This window comes from Brassica napus, unplaced genomic scaffold (genome assembly GCF_020379485.1).
Source record: "Brassica napus cultivar Da-Ae unplaced genomic scaffold, Da-Ae ScsIHWf_69;HRSCAF=117, whole genome shotgun sequence".
NCBI lineage: Eukaryota > Viridiplantae > Streptophyta > Magnoliopsida > Brassicales > Brassicaceae > Brassica > Brassica napus.
Genome location: NW_026016754.1, coordinates 84,704 through 110,292, shown reverse-complemented (window position 1 = coordinate 110,292; position 25,589 = coordinate 84,704). Strand labels below are relative to the sequence as shown.

General features: G+C 34.9%; 2 protein-coding genes across 2 annotated transcripts; one reads left to right on the top strand and one right to left on the bottom strand.

Moving 5' to 3' along the window:
• Positions 1 to 991: 991 nt before the first annotated feature.
• Positions 992 to 1,681, bottom strand: LOC125605082. Its single transcript, XM_048775089.1, has one exon. It carries the CDS (start codon positions 1,679 to 1,681, stop codon positions 992 to 994), a length of 690 nt encoding a protein of 229 aa, XP_048631046.1.
• A 14,646-nt stretch (positions 1,682 to 16,327) lies between these two features.
• Positions 16,328 to 20,066, top strand: LOC125605089 (agamous-like MADS-box protein AGL21). Its single transcript, XM_048775095.1, has 8 exons — positions 16,328 to 16,668; positions 18,458 to 18,536; positions 18,866 to 18,927; positions 19,020 to 19,119; positions 19,231 to 19,272; positions 19,386 to 19,469; positions 19,560 to 19,706; positions 19,789 to 20,066. The coding sequence occupies exons 1-7, from the start codon at positions 16,487 to 16,489 to the stop codon at positions 19,695 to 19,697; spliced, it is 687 nt and encodes a 228-aa protein (XP_048631052.1). The 5' UTR covers positions 16,328 to 16,486; the 3' UTR covers positions 19,698 to 19,706; positions 19,789 to 20,066.
• Positions 20,067 to 25,589: the final 5,523 nt, after the last annotated feature.

Below are 25,589 nucleotides of genomic sequence, written 5' to 3'. Positions count from 1 at the left end.
CTTATTAGTTAAGATTCATGTAAATTCGTGTGTCCCCAAGCCTTGGACTGAGAGTTTGGACCTATGGGTAATGGCCAAGCTATATATAGTATGGACATGTGTGGATTTGTCCTCACTGCCCTCTCATGGACATACTATAATCTTTAAGTGCTTGGGACATCATGGCCTGATGAGTTTCCCTTGTGTTCATGCTACACACGTGAGATTATATGGGATAACTCTTTGTGCCCTTTCCAATATCAATTTCGCATCATGTTTTAGACCAGGATGGCCAATCCGGTCATGCCATAAAGTGTATAATTTCGTGGGTAAACCATTCTGTTTACCATGACTTTTGTCTCTATCTTACTGATCTTGGCATAGTCTAGATCAATAGAGAATGCATGTATAGTGTAGACTACTTTTCTATGGTCTTGGGCGATTTTCATAACTCTGAAGGAACTTTTGTTTCCTTTTGCCCATTGTATCATTGTGGAAACCATTCTTATATCTCTATATAATCTCAATGGATTTCTTTGGGTGAATATAAAGCATCTAAATGCTTGCCCTTATACATATCTGGCCGTAGCCCTTAATGTGTACCATACCCGCAATTTATAAACTCATATTGGCGTTTTCAATAATAAAATCATTCATCTTATTAAATAAAATCAGATAAGATAATAGAAATAAAGTAAACTCAAAGAAATCATATTATTAAAAACGTAAGTAGCAAAGCAAAGTAAAACATAAATCAAAGCAAAAGCACAAAAACAGAATGTCAAAATCATCTCATTCTCTTAGGCAATCTGAAGTCTCATAATCCATAAGGTCATCCTGGTCATGATCAAAATCGTTTTCCCCATCATGGTGGACCAAATGGGCTTCTGGATTCTTCCATTTCTGGCTCTCTTGATAGAGATCACAAAGATGTCTGGGAGTCCTACAATTCTTTGCCCAATGGTTATCCATTCCACACCTGTGGCATACTGATTTGGACGAGTGTGGTGGTTTAGAGATACCACTGCTTCTGCCTCGACCACGGCCATACCTGGGACCGGCCATAGCTGGGACCACTACCACGGTTATAGTGGTTCCCTTTCCCACGGCCGTGTGAGCTATAATTGCCACGCCCACCACGTCCTCTCCATCCACCACGGCCTCCTCTACCATAGCCATTTCTATAGCCGTGTGGTTTATCATGATGGACGTGGTTACTTTCTTTGGTGGGTTCTTTCTTTTCCTCTACAGCCTTATTGGCTTCAGGTAATGGAGTTGATCCAGGAGGTCTCATCTCAGTGTTCCTCATGAGCAACTCATTATTAGCCTCAGCAAATAATAGGCATGAGATCAGATCAGTATAGGTGGTGAAACCTTTCTTTCTGTATTGATGTTGCAGCAACACGTTGCTAGAATGGAATGTGGAGAAAGTCTTTTCCAACAAATCCTTCTCTGTTACAGTCTCACCACAAAGTCTCATCTTGGAGACAATTTTGAATAGAGCTGAGTTATATTCATCCACGGTTTTCAAATCTTGGATTCTCAGATGTTTCCAATCATATGTAGCCTTTGGTAGTAACACCGTTTTCTGGTGATCATATCTCCGCTGTAAAGCGGTCCAAAGTTCTAGAGGATTCTCAATAGTGAGATACTGATCTTTTAGACCCTTAGTGAGATGATGGCGGATAATACTTATTGCCATGTATAAATTTTTGTCATTCTCTTTATTCCCCTCGATGATAGTATCACACGGCTATGGGGATGATATGCAATGAGGCCACACGGCCTAGGTGATATATGATGCATAGCAAACTTAGGATTTAGATGATCTATATGCAGCAAGATTATTATGCACTAAGGCCACACGGCCATACTATCAAGATACAAACAAGGCCACACGGCCACGGTGCAATTACTAGCATAAGAATTCACTAAGGGTTATATAGCAATTTAGCTTTCAATTAAAGGCAATGAATCAGAATTAGGGTTTATGCGGATTTAGGGTTTCAGAAACAAGTCTCGTCAACTTAGGGTTTAGGCTTTCAGATTAGGGTTTAAAAACAATTAATCTAGCCACTGATCCTAAACTTCAAATTAATTTAGAAATCTAGCAACTAAATTTAGCAGTATGCGATTTTATGGTTTCAAAGCCTTTAAGGTTTCATATTCGATATTAGGGTGTTTAGAAAACAGGTTATGAGATCAATCAAACTATCAACATAACTCTCAATCGACAAGATCAATCAAAACAAATAAGAATCAACCATGCTATTTAGGGTAAAACAAATTTAGGATTTTCAGAAAACAGAAACAGATCAGAAGGTAAAATATTCTAGCAACCTAAACCTCAAAACATTAAAAGATTTAATCAAACAAGAACAATCATCAAAACGGATTCACATTAGGGTTTTGGGTTTTGATTTGATTTCTAGCAATTTTAGGGTTTACGTTTTCTGGGTTTTGATTTAATCATAGATGAAGGGAGACTTAAGCACACTATATGATCATTGGATCATAGGGTTTTGAGATTCAAAACCGATTAGGGTTTTGAGTTTAATTGATCAATAGATCAATCTCGATTTAGGGTTTGGGGATCGAACTTTTAGAGCTTCGATTTACTCATTAGGGTTTGATCTATTATCCTATGGCTTTTATCATAAAGATTAGGTTTTATGGTTTCATTCTTTATCAATCAACCCAATTCGATTCATATGTTCTTAAAATTCGAATTACCTTTAGCTTAGTTGATTGTTGAAACCGGACCACCAAAGAATGAACCTCGAGCTGGACAGGAACGGGACGCGAGCTAGCCTGGACGCGAGCTGGCCTGGAACGAATTGAGGCTGAGATCGCGAGCGGCTGATCGTTGAACGAGAGTTGTTGCTGTCGGATCGCGAGCGGCTCTGATGCGAACGGGACGCTTGCTGTCTGGAACGCGAGCTGTCCTGGATCAAGAGCTGAGGCTGAGTTCGTCTGAGCTGAGATCGTCTGAAGCTGAGACGGGAACGCGGGGTTGCTGATCGGGAACGCGTAGGATCGGGATGCAATCGGGATTAGGGTGTTCACCGGGTAGGATTAGGGTTTATCAATTTTTGGTTTTAGCTTTAGGGTTTTAGAGGCTATCATGCTGATAACGTGTTATAAAACTAAGGGGAATAGTTTGTATATTTATTCATAAAACATATGGTTCCTTTATATAAGGATTACAAGATATAAAAATATGGAAAATATTCAAAACCTAAACCAACTAGGTTTAGGAAAACTACTAAGACAAGAGAAAGAAAAAACATCCCAAAGACTTAGCCGTCTATGTGTATGGGTCGAGTATGGTCTTGGAAGATGCTATGGTTATGGGCCATCCATAATATGATTTATAACCGCTCTCAATTTTTTTGGATTACTTTAAAAACAATGTAAGGAATCATTATTTTGTTTCTTTATCACCACGAAATCAGTATTGAACCATGAAATTTAATAACCCTTTCTCAAGAGAACAACAACAACAACAAGTTTAATATACTGGTGAGTTGTGATGACATTTTTAACTAGTGTTGCCGTTAGTCTCGACTGCTTTATTTATCATACGCACAATATATAGTTATGGTATACTCTTAACTTTCAACTTTCAATACCAATTGATTTACATGAGTTCAGTCTTTTTTTTTTGGTTTTACGTTCTTCTAATGTTTACTGTGAATCACGTTTATTATCTCAAAGACGGCTATTAAAATTAAATAAAGATTGATGACTTATATGTTTTAATCTATAAAGAATATGTATTAAAATATAAACTTTCACAACAAATAAATAATATATGTCTTTGTACCAATCTACTAATTACCGATTGATTTTAACTTGAAATTCCATAAATTTAATAATTCTAACAAAAATAGTTCGCTCCCATCCAGATATTCTTTTTACAAAGGTTTAAGCTCTTCAAAATACCCTGTTTTCTTCTTAATTAAGAATATCATTTTCCTCCTATTTCTTTTCTTGTCACGAACCATCCATCGTGTCATTATCTTCACTCTCCACCATGTTAAATCTTTTATTGTCCTTCTATTTTATCACCATAAACCACCGTAACTTATACTCCATCCACCACCGTGCTTAATTTCTTTATTACTCTTCTCTCTCGTCTCCTCCACCACTATAAACAACCGTCCATCTTCTTTTTTTTTTTTTTTTTGAATGAATACTAAATTTTATTCATAAAAAAACCTCTGTACAACAAGTGTGTCTTGTTTTGATAAGAATAGCTAGGGTCTACTTCTACCTCAAGCTACTCCAAAATTCCTACTCCTCACTAGTTTCCAAAGACTATTTACAATCTCGTGGCAAACCAATACTGCAGAATACTTTGAAAACTCTTTACTCCTTTAGACTGCATAATGCTCAGCTTGTTTCTGATGGTTTTATCAGTAAGTTTGATCAGAATTTGCAAGGGTAGAGCTTGCTCACCATGCCTACGGTTACTATGCTCTCTCCACACCGCGTAAAGGACAGCTTGGAACGCATATCTGAGACAGAAGAGTTGTTGCTTCCCCATAGTCGATGTTGTTAACAGTCTTACTAAGCCATCCCAATCATCAGTGAAAGCGCTTCTCAGAATCCCTTCGGTGAGTTGCTTCCAAATAGAGGAGGAGAAGGAACACTCAAAAAACAGGTGGTTTCGAGTTTCCTGTCCATTTCTGCGTAATATGCAGGCAGTGATGACACTCTGATCCCAACGAGAGGTGCAGTCCAAGGTGGAGAGTCTGTTCTGAATGGCAAGCCAAGTCATAAAAGAAAATTTTGGAGTGGCTTGAGAAAATCAAACGCACTGAGCCCAGCTACACTGAGCTGCATTCCTTTTAGTCAACTTCCAATTTTCCTGGGTAGAAAACTTTGGTTTGAACCCAGAGTCCCTTCTCCACAAATCAACATCCACCTCAGCCACGCCTTGCCTGTTCTGCAATCCCTCCAAGACCTTTTCAATGTTGTTTAGAAAGACCACCGTCCATCTTCTCTATCCACAGCCACGCGTAGTTTCCATTATGTTTACTCCCTTCCATCGTCACGAACTACAGCATCGTATATGTATTCGCCAACAATCACCTCGCTCAATCTCCATTTGCTAAGTTTCCTTGAACGCCAAACACTATATTTATCTATCTATCTATGGTATGTTATTATTTGAGAAGTCAATTTACTGATTTGTCATCTTTTTTATAATTTAGTTTACTTTGTTTATTTATCATTTTTATTAGGTTTTAGCTAAATTATCGCGCTGAATCATTAATTTGAATTTAAATACTATAATTATTTCAATTTTTTAATCAGACATATAATTATTTTTCTTAATTTTGTAACTTTGACAAGTTATGAACAATTCTTATTATTCTTTTTTAAGATCATATTTGTTATTAGATATTTTTAAATAATATTTTTTATTGGACTGGATATGAAACATAATCAAACTTCTATTATCGTTTGTCATATTTTCTATAATTTTAGTTTATTTTGCTTATTTGTCATATTTTTATTAAATTTTAAATAAATTATTGATTTATAATAAACTATTTCAAACTTTGTAATTAGACGTATAATTATTTTTCTTAATTTTGTAACTTTGACGATCATTTCTTATTATTCTGTTTTAAAATCATATTTATTACTGGATATTTTTAAATCATATTTGTTGCTGGATTGGATATGAAACATAATTAATCTTTTATTATAGTTTATAATTTAATAATAGTATATCTAAGTGATATTTATCGTAGTTTTTGTCATATTATAAATATAATAATATATAAGTGCTAAACAAAGAACTATGATATCCACTTTATCTTAGTATCCATCTTAATATTATATTATAGTATAATAATTTTCTGACTCTATGATATAAATATATTCTCATCATATATTTGATTGGCAATACCTACAAAACTTCATCTTCAATAATACTAACACTTTCAAACAATGCTTTTTTGAAAAGAAAGCATGTTTCTCTTGTTCCCTTGTTTTTGTGTTTCAGGCATTATTGGTGTGTTTTAGATATTGATGGTGAATTTGTGAATGTTGGACCTTTAAAAGATCTCATTTCAAAAAAAAAAAATTAACTCAGTTAGAATTAACTATTTGTGACATATCATATATTTAATTCAGCATTTAATTTAATTTTATATCATTTATTTTTAAGACATGATACTAATTTGACTTTTTAATATTTAATGACACACATAACATGCACACTATAATCTAGGTATGCAAAACATGTACTAGATTTTTGTAAAACGATTCTTAAAATTACTAGTGATATGTATTATTGAATTTTATCCAAATTATCTGCATAGTTCTATTCTACATCTCTAATATTACCGGTGTATGCACTATCGAGCCAAAATGTTAAAATTTAGACATATATTACCCCTATTTAAAATTGAAAAAACTGTTATATTTAGATTCATTCAAACAAATAATTTCAATTTTAGATAAAAAAAAATCATGTATAAAAAATAAGAAAAAAGTTTACACAATAAGTAATTGTGATTTGGTTAACAAAACCGAAAAAACTCACAAAAATGTAATATTTATATTTAATTAAATAAATTAGAATAAATATAAAAGTTAATATTAAAATAAAATTATTACAAGGTGAAGACCCACACCCAGTAACATGATATTTAATTATATGTTTGTCTTATTTAGGTTTGGGACGGATCCGGATATCCGGGAAATTTAGGATATCCGGATCCGGATCCGTGGATTTAATATCCGGATCCGGATTTGTGGTTTCCGGATATCTGTATTTTAGATATCCGTCTCTATATTCTATTACCCGCAGATATTCGGATCCAGATCCGTAAAATAATTTTTAAAAAATAATTTTTGTTAAAAAATATAATTAATTTTTGTTAAAAAATATATTAATTTTTTTAAAATAATACATAAATTAATATTTATACAAGATTTATAAATAAATATATATATATATATATATATATATATATATGTGTCTATAATATTGTATAAACTAAAATATAATATTATAAAATTAATTTATATATAAATATTAATATTAATGTATTTAAAAATTTAATGTTTTTAAAAATACGGATCCGGATATCCAGACCTAAAAATTAAGATATCCGGATCCGGATTCGGTTTGGACGGATCCAAAATTTTACTATTCGGATTCGGATCCGGATCCAGATACCCCAAACATCCTATTTTTGGAACGGATTAGGAGTGGATCTCGGATTGAATCGAGATGTCGGATAATAACTCCCAGACCTAGTCTTATTATTAAACTTTTTCTTTTATTATTATTAAACTTTTGTACCATTGGTTATAACGAACCACTTGTAACATGATATTTGAAAGTATAACTCAGAGTTCAAGTTCCGACGCCCTTTCTTTTCTGCTCGGCCTATGCAATTACTATCCACAGTAGTTATGGACGGAAAAATCATGTGGGATATCTTTAAAATATCAAAATGGACAAGAACTTATCTCTTTTTTCTTGGTCTTATATTTTTGCTCTCTTAAAAAAAACTTCAAAACTTCAAATTTGAAGCTTTGAGAAGTAAAACTCTATATTTGAAATTTTACTACTAAAAATTTCAAATTGAAGTTTTATATTTTTGTTTGCATTTTGATCTCTATAATTACACATCACATTTATTATTTTTAGATATTTTCTCATTTATCGTTTTAATCTTTATAAAAATTATATCGCATAAATATTTCAATTTTTTATAAATTTAAAATTTCCACATAAAATTAAATAAACTTTAAAATAATATTTAAAATTAGATTTAGATAACAACAATATACAAAAGAAACTTAACAAAAAAAAATTTAAAAAAATTACATGAAGCCATAACTATTACACAAATTAAATATTACAGCAACACAGATAGTTAGATAAATTTGATCCAAAACTTCCAAAATATTGTACAAACAAATTTTGTGTAAACGAAGATGGTTGTTTTTTTACGATTATTTCTTATTCAGATCAAATGTCTTCATGAATATTAATATCACCAAGTTAAGTTTTTAGCAGTATTGTATTTTCTCTTTTACTTTTTTTGTACAGATCTTATGTATTTACAAGTATTAATATCACCAAATTTCAACTATTTGTATATATAAATAATTTTGTGGAATAATATGGTATTTTGGTTGAAGTTTAATATTAAGTATTATTTCTATTTAAAATTTTATATTTTAATCTAACATTTAATTAATTATTATTATTGTAATTTTTTTATATATTGCTACTTATTATAAATTTTTTATGAATTTAAATTAATTATGACAAATATAAGGATCATAGTATAAAATACAAATAGTTTGGAAGCTAAATTTGAAGTTTTTCTTTTGGAGAATAACACCTTTAAATTTCAAAGATAGAGTTTTGGAAATTTCGAAATAGAATGTGTTTTTGCACATGCTCTGAACAAGGTTTATTATCATTCACACTTTCAGTCCGAGTATTATCGCACGTGCGTAGTTGATATAAACTGTAAAGTTACAAGAATCACCTGAAAAAAAATTATTTTCTATAAACCAATATATAGTGCATGTTTAATGAACATGGATCTGCTGTGGACAACTGTTAGTCAGTATGGGTGTGCTATTAAACACTAAAAAACTTTAGTAAGCAATTTAATTATTTTGGTCAAAATTTGGGTCATATGTAGAACCTATAATTGCATACTGATTGGCAACTAATTTATGGACTATAGCTCTATACATGTTTTAGATATATTTCGTTTAAACATACCTTATAGTTAGCACACAAAAAAAAAAAAAAAACATACCTTAACATTTACTTTTTTTTTTGGGTAACCTTAACATTTACTTTTAAGAATGGTTCTTACAGTAAAGCAAGAAACTCGCATAGTATAGATATAAGGGACGAACCAAAATAAACAAAAAATGATATCTGTTATAATTTCTTTTTTGGACTTCAAGTATCTGGGAAGCTGAAGCTTGAAACTTAAAGAGTTAAAACTCGTCGAACTAAAGATAATAACGTTTACTATTGGTAAAAAAAAAAAAAATGATACGCTGACGATTGACACCTGGCATGAATAAAACTAAAACTTTTTTTTTAAACTTACGACGACGGTAATTGGGGTTCGACACTTGAAGGATTTAAGATTCGTTGCTAATAAAAAAAGAGCAAAATCTGAAGTTGAGTTTGAGATTCGAGATGTGATTGGTTCGAAACAGTCGAGCCCACGTGGTCCTTATGGATCTTTATTACCATGTTGTCTATTTAGGCCTTACCTGGATGTGTAAATTTGAATTTGATTAGGGTTTAGATTTGGTTTAGTTCGGTGTAAAATGTTTTTATTTAAATCAATCCAATTAATTTGTGATTTGGTTTTGATTCGGAATTATCAGAAGTTCGAATCCGATTTCATTTTCTAAAGATTTTGTTTTACATATTATTGTGATTTTGAAATATCATGGAAGAGTCAAAGTGATGTCTCATAAACCGGAGAGTGAAATTAATTGTAAATAAAACACAAAAATACTTTTAAAAGGATCAGGTGTACGGATTCAGAGGTGGAGCGTGCGAAGGCATCCATCAATTGGTGTTCCTGCCCTCCCACGTGTGCCTGTCACAGATTCATATTGCATTATCAATTCAAATTGATGTGGAGAGCTTGATTCATATTGCATTATGACTATATAATAAATATAGACATTATACATATATTATAATTTGAATCTTGCCTTCTAAAACTCAAAAAATTTACTTGAGACATGAAGTTGTGGTTTTTCCTCATCTTGTCCATATACCACCATTATTCTATAAACAAAAGCAAACTATTGGAGATAACTTATACAGAATGTGGATTACTTTGATAAAAAAAAAGAAGCAATTCATATATATATTCTTTATGGACGGGGTTGGACTTGCATTAATTACAATTTACAAATTGGTAAGCATTAAGGCGTAGAAACTAACGAATGTTAACTATGTGATATCAAATATTTTGCCATATTTGGAAACTTACGACAAAACAAATAATATAGTGAATCACCGCAACTCCAAGTTCCTGTCTGACACTTGCACTTGATAAATTCTATTATACTATTTCATTAACACAAAAATAATATATTCATTTGTATTTTGCAGAAAGCCATATGGACTATTTGTACTATTATGTATTTTGTTCAATCCATTCTCTTACTTTATTGGGCAAATATCTTTCGTACAAATCCATTTATATATATAGTTGTTTCATATGACCATAATAATTAAGGCCCCTAAAGTTTTTTTTTCACTTATAAAGTAATTAAATTAAGAAAAGAAAATTTTGTCGGAGAGGCAGTCCTGTGATGCCCATTCACAATTTTCACATGACATCTGATAGAATAGAATACTAAAAATGATTATAAATATGTATGTGTTATAAAAGTAATGGAAACGTCTATATTTATTCATAACATAGAGGTTCCTTATATAGAAGATTACACCGTCATAGATAAATGGAAAGATTACAAATCATAATCTCTTGGTTATGAGCCATCCACAATCTGGTTCATAACACTCCCCCTTGAATGCCATAACCATTTAGAACTTGTAATGTGTTTTAATGTTGCCTCATTAAAACCTTACCAGGAAAACTCAATTGGGACAAAACCATGGTGAAGGAAAAAGAGTACAACACACATTACTCCCCCTGATTTGGACATTACTGAAGGTCCCTTGGACCTCTCCAATTTTCTGCAATCCGTGGGTAATGAAGATCTTGGGCAAAATATGCTTCGTCCTCGAACATGATAGTTGGTTCTTCTTTACCATTGGCAATGCCACAATCTGATCGAACATATTGAGTCATCGACCTCAAATACACACACACGAAATCTTGGATGATGTTGCTGTGATATGCGTGTACCACCATGTGTAAAACATAACCTGTCTGAAAACAAATCAACAAAACCAAATAACCCCTCTTTTGACTGGTTAGTATAAAATAAACCAAAATCAAAGGCTTCTTCATCGTCCTTCTTATGTACCAATCAGATCAGTGTCTAAAACAAGACTTCTGCATCGTCCATCTCAGGACTAAATGGACTTCTTTATCATCCACCTTTGGAGTGAATGGATCAGTGTCCAAAACAAGTGATCTCACGCCCATGTACTAGATAATGAGTGAGACTGGTCCATATTAAATCTCTTGAGTACCATTTTCTGTATATACTATTTGATGCACAAGGATTTCATTGTTAATGTACTCAAGCTGTAATCTCAAACAAAACTTTTTTTTCCAAGATCTTTCATCTCAAACTCTTTGAGATATTCAACTGTTTGGGAAATTGTATCCAGAGGTTCCTAAGATATTCAGATCATATACTTTGATGATTATCAATATTGTTCTCGAGAACTTGCTGTTCTTTCAGCTCAATACCCTCTAGTACTTTCATTATCCAGTGGACCATATAAATATGCAGTCACTACATCAACTTGCTGCAAGTCTAATTTTCTCTCTTATATAGCCAGACTTATGAGAAATCTAAAAGTAGTTGCATCCACCACATGGGAGTATGTCTCCTCATAATCTATTACTGGTCTTTGTGAGAATCCTTGTGCAACATCAGCTTTATATCTCACGATTTCTATTCCTCACAAGACCCATTTATATCCACTGGTTTTAACATCATATGGCGTTTTAATCATATGGCCAAATACGTTTTTCTTCCTTAAACTATTTAACCCCACGTTTCCATTCAATCCAATATGTTCTACGAGTGCGCACTCTTATATTGACGTGGGTTCATGATCCTCGCTTATATTCATAAATTCAAGTGCTGCCTTGTATGCAAATAAATCATCTTATGTCGACATTCCTTATTGGTTCCATTATGTTCCAGACATGATATAATCGATTGAGATTCATTATTATCAGGACCTTTAATACTTTGCAGCTTGGCGTCCCAAGCTACACTGTTTGGTACTTGTACCTTAGAGCCGGCCGGCCTTATCTCCATGTCTGGGATGGTTTCCTTAGTAACCTCGGATTTGGATTTTGATTATCATTCTCTGCATCTTTCTTTTGTTTCCGAGGATTCTTATCTTTTGGAACCTATTTGGTCTACCACGTTTCATACGTTGTCTAGACTCTGTAGCAATTTGACTGTGTCTCTTCTTGGACATCAAATTCGTTGGTGCTTTACAAGCTGGTTTATATATGACTTAGTCATTCTTTTTCGGGTCAGCAAATGTGTATGGCATTTGATTAGCTAGCTTTGTAAATGTATAATCTGTGGACGTCTATTTCACATTCTTTAGGCCGAGGATCTTGCCAAGACATTGATGGTTGATTTCATTCTATTTCTTTTATCATTCTTTTACCAGCTTTATTATTTTTCTCCTCCTCGTCTTAATATAATCCGTGTACCTGGCCTCAAATATAATCACCCATAGTTGGCTCAAAGTACTTTATTATTGTGGGAGAATCATATCCAACATATATCCCCATCCTCCTTTTGAGGTCCCATCTTAGTTCTCTGTGGTGGAGTAATTAGTACATAGACAACACATCCTAATGTCTTATGATGGGGTATGTCTGGCTCTTGGCCCGTTAATAATTGTGATATGGGATATATATGCTCACTAAATGGCCTGACGCGTATTAATGCATGTAAATTTCGTGTGGCCCAAGCTGTGAATGAGAGTTTTCGCATCATGTTTTGACCAGGATGGCCAATCCGGTCGTGCCATAAAGTGTATATTTTCGCAGGCTTTTAGCCTCTATCATACTGATCTATGCATAGTCTAGGTCAGTAGAGAATGCATGTATAGTCTTTAGAACTTATTATGGCCTTGGGCGATTTTATACATATATCTGAAGGAACTCTTTGTTTCCTTCCCCCATTGTTTCAATATGGAAACCATTCATTCTTATATCTTTAAAACTCAATAGGCTGCTCTTGCTTTTAGAGCTGGGTGAATATAATGCATCAATGATTTTTAGATGCATACCCTTCGGCAATAATATATTAGCCTAGTCATAGTCTTCTTTCAGACTGGCGATACCTGCTTTAGTACTTATATTGGCGTTTTTCAGTGTACTCCTATAGAAAAATCATTCATTCATTTAATCTAAGCAGACAATGTAATAGAAATAAATTCAAGGAGATAAAAATCAGAGAAATCATACAAACAAAGCAAACACACAAGTTTGATGTCGAAATCAGATTATCAACTTGATTCTTTTAGGCAATAATAAGTCTCATATTCCATAAGATCATCTTGATCATGTTCGAAATTATTTTCACCATCTTTATAGACCAAGTGGGTTTCAGGATTCTTCCCTTTCAGACTCTCTTTGGGAGTCCTTCATATCTTAGCCCAATGGTTCCCCATTCCACATCTATGGCACACTGATTTAGTCGAGCTTTGTGGTTTAAAGGATATACCACGGCCACTGCCTTAACCATGGCTCAAATTGGGTTGATACCCACGGCCTCTGCCATAGTGATTTCCACGGCCAAATGTGTTATAGTGGCCATGGCCACGTCCTTTCCACCCTCCACGGCTATGGCCGTGTGGTCTATCAATCTGGACGTAGTTACCTTTTTTTTTTCTTATGCGGCCTTATTGGTATCAGGTAATGGGGTTAATCCAGGAGGTCTCAATTCACTGTTTCTCATCAGTATTCTATTATTTTGCCCAGCTAGCAATAGACTCATCCACAGACTTATAGTCCTGGATTCTGAGATTCCTCCAATCAAATAGGGCATTTGGTAATAACACTGTTCTTTGGTGATCATATCTCGATTTTTTAACTCTGTTCAAAGGTCTAGAAGATTCTCTATAGTCAGATAGTGATCTTTGAGACTCTTAATAAGATGATGGCTAATAATTAATATTGCCTTGTATCAATCTTTCTCATTGGCATTATTGCCTTCTATGATACATTCACCAAGTCTTTTTGACTTTAGGATAATCTTTGTATCCAATGCCCACCGTAAATAATTATCTCCAGAGAGATTTAGGGCAGCAAAATCCAGGTTGATTTTCGACATCTCAAATCATATATCACTCAATATTTAGGTATAATTTTCATGCGGCCTTACTCTTAAAAACAATCAATTCGGATTTCAATCTTGTGAGGACAATGAGACTATCAATCTTAAAGACATTTAATCAATCAGTCAATTTCTAGCAAGTCTCAGCAATACTATTTCTATGTGCTCATAATATTATGGTTTATCAAGACTAGCAAAAACGGATTCAATTAATCATGCAATTAGGGTTTAACAATCAATGGATTTTAGCAAGACTAGTAAAAAGATTTATTAATCACTCAATCAGTTTCAAGGCTGATTTTAGCAATACTAGAATATAGATTTCAAGCATGAATTTCAATGAATCAGTTTCAAGGCTGATTTTAGCAATACTAGAATATAGATTTCAAGCATGAATTTCAATGAATCAGTTTCAAGGCTGATTGGTATTTAGCATAAACCATGTGTAAATAATTTATCTAGTATCCGAATTTATCAAACCTCAAAAACATATAATCAGATCAATCAATTTAATCGAACTTAGCATACAATCTTAAACCTCAAGACATTAGATTTTATCATGAATCTATCAACCTAGCATACGGATTCTCAATTCTCAAAGACATCCAAATCAGATCAATATAACCTATCATACGGATTATTTAGGGTTTCTATTTAAAACAGATCAGATTACAAAACTATCAATCCTAGCAGATGATATTAAACCTCAAGAATCATGCAATCAGATCATTCAGATTTTAAACAAGTAAACCTCAATCAATCTATCAACCTATCGGATTATATAAGCAAAGCAAGCTAGCAACCTATCGGATTCAATCAATGTTTTAACAGGTTGATCGGTTTATACAATTTTAAATCAGATGAACAGTTAACCAAGCAGGATGAGAAAATAAATCTATCAATTTAACGGTCAAACAATTCTAGCAACATAGCATCAGATTCAATCTGATTTAAAACCTCAATGATCAAAATCGAAAACAGTTTTGATTTCAAAATATTCGATTAGGGTTTTAATATGTGATTTGATAATTATAGTATAATTAATTCTGATACTTATATTATTTAGGGTTTATAGATATAGGGTTAGGGTTTATCGGATTTTAACTTGTAAAAACCGATTTGGGGTTTTAATCATGTAGGAACATGATTTAGGGTTTGGGGTATCGAACTTTTAGAGCTTCGATTTACTCAATTAGGATTTTTGATCTATTACCCTATGATTTTGATTCATAAAGATTAGGGTTTTAGGGTTTCATTCTTTATCAATCAATCCATGTTCGATTATGGGTTCTTAGGTTTTGAATTACCTTTTAACCTTAGATGATTGTTGAATCGGACCACCAAAGGAGTTGAGCCGCGAGCTGGACACGAACGGGACGCGAGCTGGAATGGATCGAGTCGCTTCTATCGGGTCGCGGACGTCCTTTGTTGCTTGATCGGGAACGCCTTGATCGTCGGACGCGAGCTGTCTGATGCTGTCGCGAACGAGGAAAATGTCGCGTGCTGGAGATGCTCTCGGGTCGCGAACGTCTGAGCTAGGATCAGGAACGCCTTTTGCTGAAGCTGATCGGGGACGCGAGCTGGAACAGATGCGGGAACAAGAGACGCGATCAGGGTTTAGGGTTCGTCGGATCGCCGGCTAGGGTTAGGGTTTTAGGGTTTTTCGATTTGGGTATTAGCTTAGAGATTTAGAGTTTCGTGCTAATAATATGTTATAAAAGTAATGGAAAATTCTATCTTTATTCATAACATAGAGGTTCCTTATATAGGAGATTACACCGTCATAGATAAATGGAAAGATTACAAATCATAATATTTTGGTTATGAGTCATCCACAATCTGGTTCATAACAGTATGGACATGTCAAAAAAGAAATATTATTGATGATGGAAATTTACCTAAATCACAATCGGTTAATATAATTTTTTTTGGTCTAAATCGGTTAATATAATTTCATTTTTATCCAAACAATTCCATTAAGTTTCCACTATCTCCGATTATAAACTAGAAAAGAATTAAGCAGTGATTAAGTTATATATATATATATATTTATATATATGTATTTATATTAATATACATATATTTAAGCTATATTTATATATTCTCTTAACCTAGAAACATTATACAAACTTCTTTCTATTTCGTTGGTTGCTTTTATTTTTCTCTCCCTATTTATTAAAAGAAAACGCTGATACTATTTTGGACTAGAACTTACTATATATCAAATCTATCAAAAATGTCTCAATTTAAGAGGTAAGTTTGTGTGTATATATGTGTGTGCATATGCATATATATCTTTAGTTTATTCCTCGAATAGATTGTTGACTCTTGGCTCAACCTTCCTTTCTTTCTCTTTCTCCTTATTCGTTTCTCTTCTTCTTCGTTTCCCTTTTGGTTTTTGTAAGATCTATAAAAAAACCCTAGAAAGAGAGGAACGTAGGGGAGAATCAATTAGAGGATAAAATTGATGGGAAGAGGGAAGATTGTGATCCAAAGGATCGATGATTCTACCAGTAGACAAGTCACTTTCTCCAAACGAAGAAAGGGTCTTATCAAGAAAGCCAAAGAGCTAGCCATTCTCTGTGACGCCGAGGTCGGTCTCATCATCTTCTCCAGCACCGGAAAGCTCTATGACTTTGCCAGCTCCAGGTTCCACTTTTACAGTTATTCAATCTGAAATCTTTTAATCTTCTTGTTTGTGTGGATATATCTATGGGAGTGAGTCTGTAAGTGTGCGCTATATTCATTGAGATTTAGTTGTATGATCGACTCATTAGTAGTTGATTTTTTATTTGCATATTGCGGCCGGAAGAACATGTTACATTTTACTATATGTACAATAAGATGTGTATATAAGCCGACACATTTTTATTTTTGTTCACAAAGAAAGATTGGAAATGAGAAGAAGTTAATTTAAAGAAGAATGATATCTTCGAATATGAAAAGGTTAATTCGATTTTTATCTTGGCTTAAGGACTTTCTTAACATGGGTTTAGTTATAGCAAAGGCTCATTTTTGCCTCTTCCGAAATCCGAATTTTAGAAAGGTTTGAAAAGTAGATGAAACAACAAGTGAATTCTTAAACATCAGTTTTAGAGAGAATTGTGAGGAGGCCACTAGATTGAATGATTGGTATGGAGAGGATCTTAATTGCTAAAAACCAATAAACTAGGAGATGCTTTACTCTAATCTAATATAACAAATAATCTTTTTGTAGTATAAATATAAACACCTTCTATATATTTTTGTTCATAGACTATTTATTATGAAAGAAAGGTCAGATATTTGTATATCTGACACTATATATGCAGGACGTACAGTGACCTTCATCTTTCATCTGAATTAGTTTTTATACTGTGTCTAGCAAAATAAATTTGGAAACAAGTTATATTAATTGACAGTTCTATATTCAGATATATGTTCCATCGTAAGAGTATATATATATATATATTACCAGCTAATCTTTGTAAAAAGTATTTTTTTTTTCGATAAACTCATATTTAACACGATTGCATATTTATCAGTTCAAACAATTAAAAAGAGACCTAAAAGCGAAATGAAACTTTGATAATATCCTTGATTATTTAGCCATAAAACCTTATTTTATACTTTCTTTGCAAAAAATGTCATTTTAACATTTTTCGTAGAGATTAAAAATTGGTTGTAGTGCATTTAATTTTTGTATTAATTACACATATTTAACCAAAAGTATTTAAGATAAATAAAATTATTTATAAAATCAATGAATTTGTAATTACTATTAAGCTGAAAGTTGAATTAGACTTCTAAAATAATTTTTTTTGTGTAACAAAAAAAAGTTAAAATGAAACTTTTTCAGAAACGAATAGAATATATGCGTAGAAGTGTCAATATCATTTTCTCAGGTATCATAGAGTTAACGAACCATGAACCATCGTATATGTGAAACTTAGCATAGTTGAGTTTACAATAATTTAAGCTAACTGACAAGTGACAACATGATAAAACTCTGACACATGCTATTGTTTCTGGGAGCTATAAAAAGTGTGCCATAGTAATGCATTCTATTTATGATCTAGCCTTGGTGTTAAATTCTTCTTTTCCCCCTCATTATAATTGTTTCAAAGTTCTTGCTTATTCAGACCCAAGAGAGAGAGAAAAACACCGAAGCAATTTTTGTTGTTTATTGAAAAAGAAAATGACTATTTAGTTTATTTAGTTTACATAATTGTGTGTGTGTTATCTATATAGATTATAGCCTATTACAAAACCTAAAAACTGTATTGTCTGTATAGCACATACGAAGGATACTAAACAAAAAATTCAAAGTTATGAGTTGTAAGATTTCTCAATCAACTTCATGGACACTTTCTTATATATTCTTTACTGTGATAACTTGAAATGATATGAGTGAAATATACACCACGATCAAGTTACCAATAACAAATCTTTTGAGCAGCATGAAGTCAGTTATTGATAGATACAACAAGAGCAAGATCGAACAACAACAACTACTGAACCCCGCATCAGAAGTCAAGGTACATATCTAGACAAACATGTGAATATGTGATTAAACTGATTGAGTTTTTAGAATCGTGTATTGAAATGAAAAATTGATTTACTAACTCCAAAGTTTGATGAGTTATGTTCGCTTTGTTTGCGACGCCCTGCTATCAAGACATCACACGAAACGATTCCCTGAGCTTATGCCACTACGTTTTGTTTTTCCTCTTGTTTTTTGTTTTTTTTTTTTTTGCAAGGAAGATAGCTGGTTAAGCATAGTTTGTATTTAAATACAAATCTCTTCATTTTCAACAATATCTAACTTCATGAAAAGGTCTGATGACTTATTTGTATTGTGTTATAGTTTTGGCAGAGAGAAGCTGCGGTTCTAAGGCAAGAATTGCATGCTTTGCAAGAGAATCATAGGTGTTGCCTTGAACTACCATCACTTTCTAACATATATCATATTAAGAAAAGAATAAACTTATACATTGAGATACATGTTTTCTACGAAGCAGACAAATTATGGGGGAACAACTAAATGGTTTGAGCGTCAACGAGCTAAACAATCTTGAGAATCAACTTGAGATAAGTTTGCGTGATATTCGTACGAAAAAGGTATATACTACGTATACTCTCTACCTTGTGTTTTGTACTTTAGAAGTGTACGTGTTTCTCAAATAATGACTTTAAAGCTCAAAGATTTGATTGCTGATCCGGATTCCACAGGAACAAATGATGAATCATGAGATCCAAGAACTAAGCCAAAAGGTCACTATGAGATATGCACTTACACACAATATATTTCTCACGCATATCAATCTAAACTCTCCAAAATAATATGTTACAATTTTCACTTTGTGATTTTTCTGATGGTGGTGCAGAGGAACCTCATTTATCAGGAGAACCTCGAGTTATCTCGAAAAGTACAACGGATTCATCAAGAAAATGTGGAGCTCTACAAGAAGGTAACAACATATACACAAACTTCATTTGCTTGGATCATAAACTAGCTAGAGCTTCGAAGTGATGGCTTCCACTTTCTATGGTTCTTGCAGGCTTATACATCAAGCACAAACGGGTTTATACAACGTGAACTAGCTGTCGCGGATGATGAATCTAACACTCAGATCCGGCTGCAACTAAGCCAACCGGATCATTTCGATTATGAGACCCCACCAAGAGCAAGCCAATAACACCATGTGGTAGACTTTCTAAGTTGATCTCATGAAGTAAAAATACTTTAGACAGTCTCATATATTAATGTAACTCGTTTAAATTTCACAGATTGATGTGTGGAGATACGATGGTGTTAAAAGAATAAACCAAAGGTGTTTGAATATGGATCTTGAATTGGAAACAAACAAGAAACTTCAAGAAGCCAAGCCATAAAAAGCAGCATGTCTCTTCTAAATTTTCATCAAATCATACTTTTCCTTTCTCTTGTCCCTTTCAATTGTATAACGAAGCATATATAATACAGAAGAAATACAATTAAAATTGTGTTTATTATTCTCATCCTGTGTACATATGGTCCGGTCTTTGTATAACCACACATTCTCTAATTAACTGAAGAAAAAAGAACATCCATTTGTTTTTATCGGAATTCTCTATAAATGTTCTACACTTAAGAAAATATATATATCTCAACACTTAAGATTTTAATTTTCAGTAAAAAATGCACTTAAGATGTTCGACTATGGCTGTTGCTCTCCTTCTAATTCCAAGCTCGTGGAAACTTAACATATTATTAGATGTTTAATATGTTAAGATAAACACAATAAGGAAACCTAAAAATATGAAAAGGAAGTTTCTATTTAGATTAGGTTTGTGTTTTCCATATCCCACATGTTAAAGGGAATTGTCTTTCATATAAATATAGGTCTAATGGAGAGGTTTTCCATATGATCTGAGAGAAACATATTGAGAGCTTTAGTTTTGAGTAGTTTCTAAAGCTAATAAGAAAAATTGTTCTTATAACTCTTTGTGTTTCTAAGAGATCTGAATTGGTATCAGAGCCTCAGGTTGGAGACTCGATCTAAGCTTAAGTTGTAGCTTAAGATCCTGGTGCTTGTGAACAAGAGATCGCGACGGCAAGATGGCTGACGTGACTAGGGCTCCACGCACGAAGGACTTTGGATCTACATCCATCCAATGTCCGATGTTGTCACCGACAAACTACACAGTTTGGTCGATGAGGATGAAGGTTCTACTACGTGTTCATGAAGTGTGGGACACAATCGAACCCGGTTCAGATGATCAAAAGAAGAACGATGTTGCGATAGCTCTTTTGTTTCAATCTGTTCCAGAGACTTTGATTCTCCAGGTGGGAGAACAAACCGCATCAAAAGAGATCTGGAATGCCATCAAGTCGCGACACCTAGGAGCTGATCGTGTAAGGGAGGCGAGACTTCAGACGTTGATGACGGAGTTTGATAGGTTGAAGATGGATGATGCAGATACGGTCGATGACTTCGCGGGGAAGATATCGGGCCTATCATCCAAAGCAACCTCGTTGGGAGAAAACATAGAAGAATCCAAGATGGTCAAGAAGTTCTTGAAGGGTCTTCCAAGACACAAGTATATCCAGATCGTAGCATCACTTGAGCAAGTCCTAGATCTCAACTCGACGGGGTTTGAAGACATAGTTGGAAGGCTTAAGGCGTACGAGGAGCGTGTAGGAGAAGAAACTCAGAAAGAAGACCAAGGGAAACTGATGTTTTCGAACAATGAAGAGCATAGTCAGAGGGGCTATGAGAATTCCCGTGGTAGAGGAAGAGGACGGAACGGTAGAGGCAGAGGTCGAGGTAGGTCACACAACCAAAACCGTGCGTCACACACCGAAGATAACAACTCGAAGAAGAATCGTTCAAAGCTGATATGTTGGAGATGTGACAAGCCTGGTCACTACGCAACTGTCTGTCCCGAAAAGACAGAGAAGAATCAAGAAACCAACCTAAACGAGACAGAAGAGGCTGATGCACTCTATGTACACGAGGTGGTGTTTTTGAACGAAGATAAGGTGATTCCGAAGAATCTTGATATCGACAAAGGCAGTGCAAGTGTCTGGTATTTGGATAATGGAGCGAGCAATCACATGACAGGGAACAAGGAGTTCTTTTCGAGTTTGAATCTCAACACCAAAGGGAAGGTGAAGTTTGGTGATGGATCGTGTGTTGACATTGTAGGAAAGGGTGTGGTTACCTTTGTGTGCAAGACTGGAGAGAAGAAGGCACTCAAGGACATATACTACATACCCGATCTGAAGCACAATATATTGAGTCTTGGGCAAGCAACAGAAAACGGATGTGAGGTTAACATGAAAGATGTCTACTTAACGCTCACAGATTCGCATGGAAGGTTGCTAGTTCGTGTGACAAGATCTCCAAACCGTCTCTACAAGACCCCTATGGAGATAAGCTACCCGAAATGTTTACATGTCAGGGACGTAGATGCTACATGGAGGTGGCATGCTAGGCTAGGACATATAAGCTATGGAGTGATGAATAACATGGTAAGGAAGGAGATGGTCGTAGGAATGCCGTGTGTAACACACGAAGAAAGCGTGTGTGACGCATGTCTCGCAGGGAAGCAGATCAGACAGTCATTCCCGACCAAAGCCATGTTTCGTGCGACAAAGCCATTAGAGTTATTGCATGGAGATTTGTGTGGTCCAATCACACCACCAACGCCTGCAAATAATAAGTATGTCTTTGTCTTGATCGATGACTTCTCTAGGTATATGTGGGTTATGCTATTGAAGGAGAAGAGTGAGGTATTCGATCGATTCAAAAGGTTTAAAGAGAGTGTAGAGAAGCAGACAGGCTCAACCATCAAAACCTTTCGCACCGATAGAGGAGGAGAGTTTACCTCAGCTGAGTTCAATCTATTCTGTGAAGAGAATGGAGTTAAAAGGCACCTAACCGCGCCTTACACACCTCAACAAAACGGTGTTGTGGAGAGGAGAAACCGAACCTTGATGGGAATGACAAGAAGTATGCTGAAGGCAATGAAGATGCCGAACTACTTGTGGGGTGAAGCTGTACGACATTCAACTTACCTCATCAACAGAGTTCCTACAAAAGCCTTGAAAAATCAAACGCCATACGAATGCCTTACATCGAGGAAACCAAATATCAAGCACTTGAGGATATTCGGTTGTGTAGCTCATGCGAAAATCACTGGTCCTTATCTGAAGAAGTTGGATGAGAGATCAAAGAGTATGGTCAATCTTGGAACTGAGCCGGGTTCCAAAGCCTACAGACTTTATGATCCAGACACAAGGAAGGTGATGGTGAGTAGAGATGTGATTTTCGATGAAGAGAAAGCTTGGGACTGGGCGTCTACAACAAACCAAGCTGATTGTGAACCGAGCATGCTTAAGCTTCCACATGAGGGTGATATAGAAGAAGGTAATGATCAAGGTGAGGATCATGAACAGGAAGCTATAAACCAAGATGAGGAAGAAGAAGAAGATGCGGATCACAATGCAAACCAAAACGGTGGAGGTCAACCGCTGGTGACCAGACAAGGCCGAACCATAACAAAACCAAGATATCTCGATGATTATGTGTTACTTGCAGATCAAGAAAGTGCAATGCTGTTGCTCACAGTGGATGGCGAGCCAGAGAACTATTTTGAAGCTGAACACGTACGAGAATGGGTTGAGGCGATGGTGGCCGAGTTGGAGTCTATCACAAGAAACAAGACATGGGAACTTGTGGATAGACCGGCTGGAGTGAAACCTATAGGGTTGAAGTGGATCTTCAAGATCAAGAGAAAGGCGGATGGTACAGTGAGCAAGTATAAGGCGAGACTTGTGGCAAAAGGCTATGTACAAAGAGAAGGAATAGATTTCGATGAAGTGTTTGCACCAGTGGCAAGACTTGAAACCATTCGGCTCTTAATAGCCCTCGCAGCAACGAACGGTTGGGAGATACATCACATGGACGTGAAGACCGCTTTCTTGAATGGAGATCTAAAGGAGTTAGTGTATGTAACTCAACCTGAAGGTTTCGAAAAGAAAGGAGAAGAGGATCGAGTGTATGTGTTACACAAGGCTTTGTATGGGTTACGCCAGGCACCCAGGGCATGGAATGTAAAACTCGATCAGGTTCTCAAGGAGATGAGATTTGAGAAGTGCACGAAGGAACCATCAGTGTACTGCAAGACTGAAGGAGGAGACGTCTTGATCATTGCCATCTACGTTGATGATCTATTTGTGACAGGAACTTCACTTAAGGTGATTAGGCAATTCAAGGAGGAGATGTCTAAGAAGTTCGAGATGTCAGATCTAGGTAAGCTAACGTACTACCTTGGCATAGAGGTGATTCAAGGAGCAGACGGAATCAGAATAAAACAAGAGAGGTATGCTCAAGGAATCCTGCGTGACACAAAGATGGAAGCGTGTAACGCAACTCAAATTCCAATGGAGGCGAATTTGAAGATCTCAAAAGCTGAAGATGAGCAAGAGATAGATGCTACCGAGTTCAGAAGAATCATAGGATGTTTGAGGTATCTGCTTCACACAAGACCCGACCTGTGTTACGCAGTAGGTGTTCTTAGCCGATACATGCACAATCCGAGAGACTCTCACGGACAAGCCATCAAGCACATATTGCGGTATGTGAAAGGAACAACAAACTACGGTCTGTTCTTCAAGAGAGATGGGTCAAGGAGTGTCGTTGGTTATAGTGACAGCAGTCACAACATTGATCTCGATGACGGGAGGAGCACGTCAGGACATGCATTCTACTACGGTTCATCACTGATTACTTGGACGTCGCAGAAGCAGCAGACGGTTGCATTGTCATCATGCGAAGCAGAGTTCATGGCAGCAACAGAAGCAGCGAAGCAAGCTATATGGATCAAGGAATTGTTGAGTGAGATACTAAGCAAAGAAGGCGAGAGAGTCAAGCTTAGGATCGACAACAAATCAGCCATTGCTCTAACCAAGAATCCAGTTTTCCATGGAAGGAGTAAGCATGTACTCAAGAAGTATCACTTCATTCGTGAGTGTGTGGAGAACGGGCATATCGAAGTGGAGCATGTGCCGGGTGTTGAGCAGAAGGCTGACATCCTTACCAAGCCATTAGCAAGGATTATGTTCAAGCAAATGAGGAGCTTAATCGGAGTTCAAGAAATTGATCTCCCTAATTCAAGTTGGAATTAAGGGGGTGAATGTTGGATAATTCCAAGCTTGTGGAAACTTAACATATTATTAGATGTTTAATATGTTAAGATAAACACAATAAGGAAACCTAGAAATAGGAAAAGGAAGTTTCTATTTAGGTTAGGTTTGTGTTTTCCATATCCCACATGTTAAAGGGAATTGTCTTTCATATAAATATAGGTCTAATGGAGAGGTTTTCCATATGATCTGAGAGAAACATATTGAGAGCTTTAGTTTTAAGTAGTTTCTAAAGCTAATAAGAAAAGTTGTTCTTATAACTCTTTGTGTTTCTAAGAGATCTGACTTTTCCTCCTGTCCCATTTGTTCTTTACCTATTTCAGAGTTGTTTGTTGGGTCTGATCTGACTTGGTAAGATACTAATTTGTAAGCTTTGTTTATGGTTTCCGGGGACATGTAAGTCATCCGATAGCTTTAGACTCTAGGGAATGGTCTGTATTCTATCATGCTATAGTTTTTGATTTAACTATATATGTTACCAAAATGTGCTTACCTTTTCGGGAACATATTCGTTTAGAACTCTAGATTTAAGCGTGATTAAATTGAAATAATAGAAGAATGAGTGATCTATCGAAGTGATTTGCGATATCGTATGAGTGAGGCCGAAACATGAAAAAAAGTCATGTGGTGATTGCATGGTCAGTAAACAAGACTAAGAAGCTTCCGAAAAATTAACACACTGTTCATTCACGGGATAGAGCCTACGGGCCGAATGAACGGGCATAGATGGCATACATGATTATTATCAATCAAATCCTTATGGGAAAAAAGAATAAAATTTTAATCTATAAAAAAAGTATTCACTTTAACTGATTAAATCTGTTACCACAAAAAAATAAAATAAAAATGAATTTTCCTTTTTAGAAGAAAATATAAAAAGAAAAGAGGGAAAAAATTC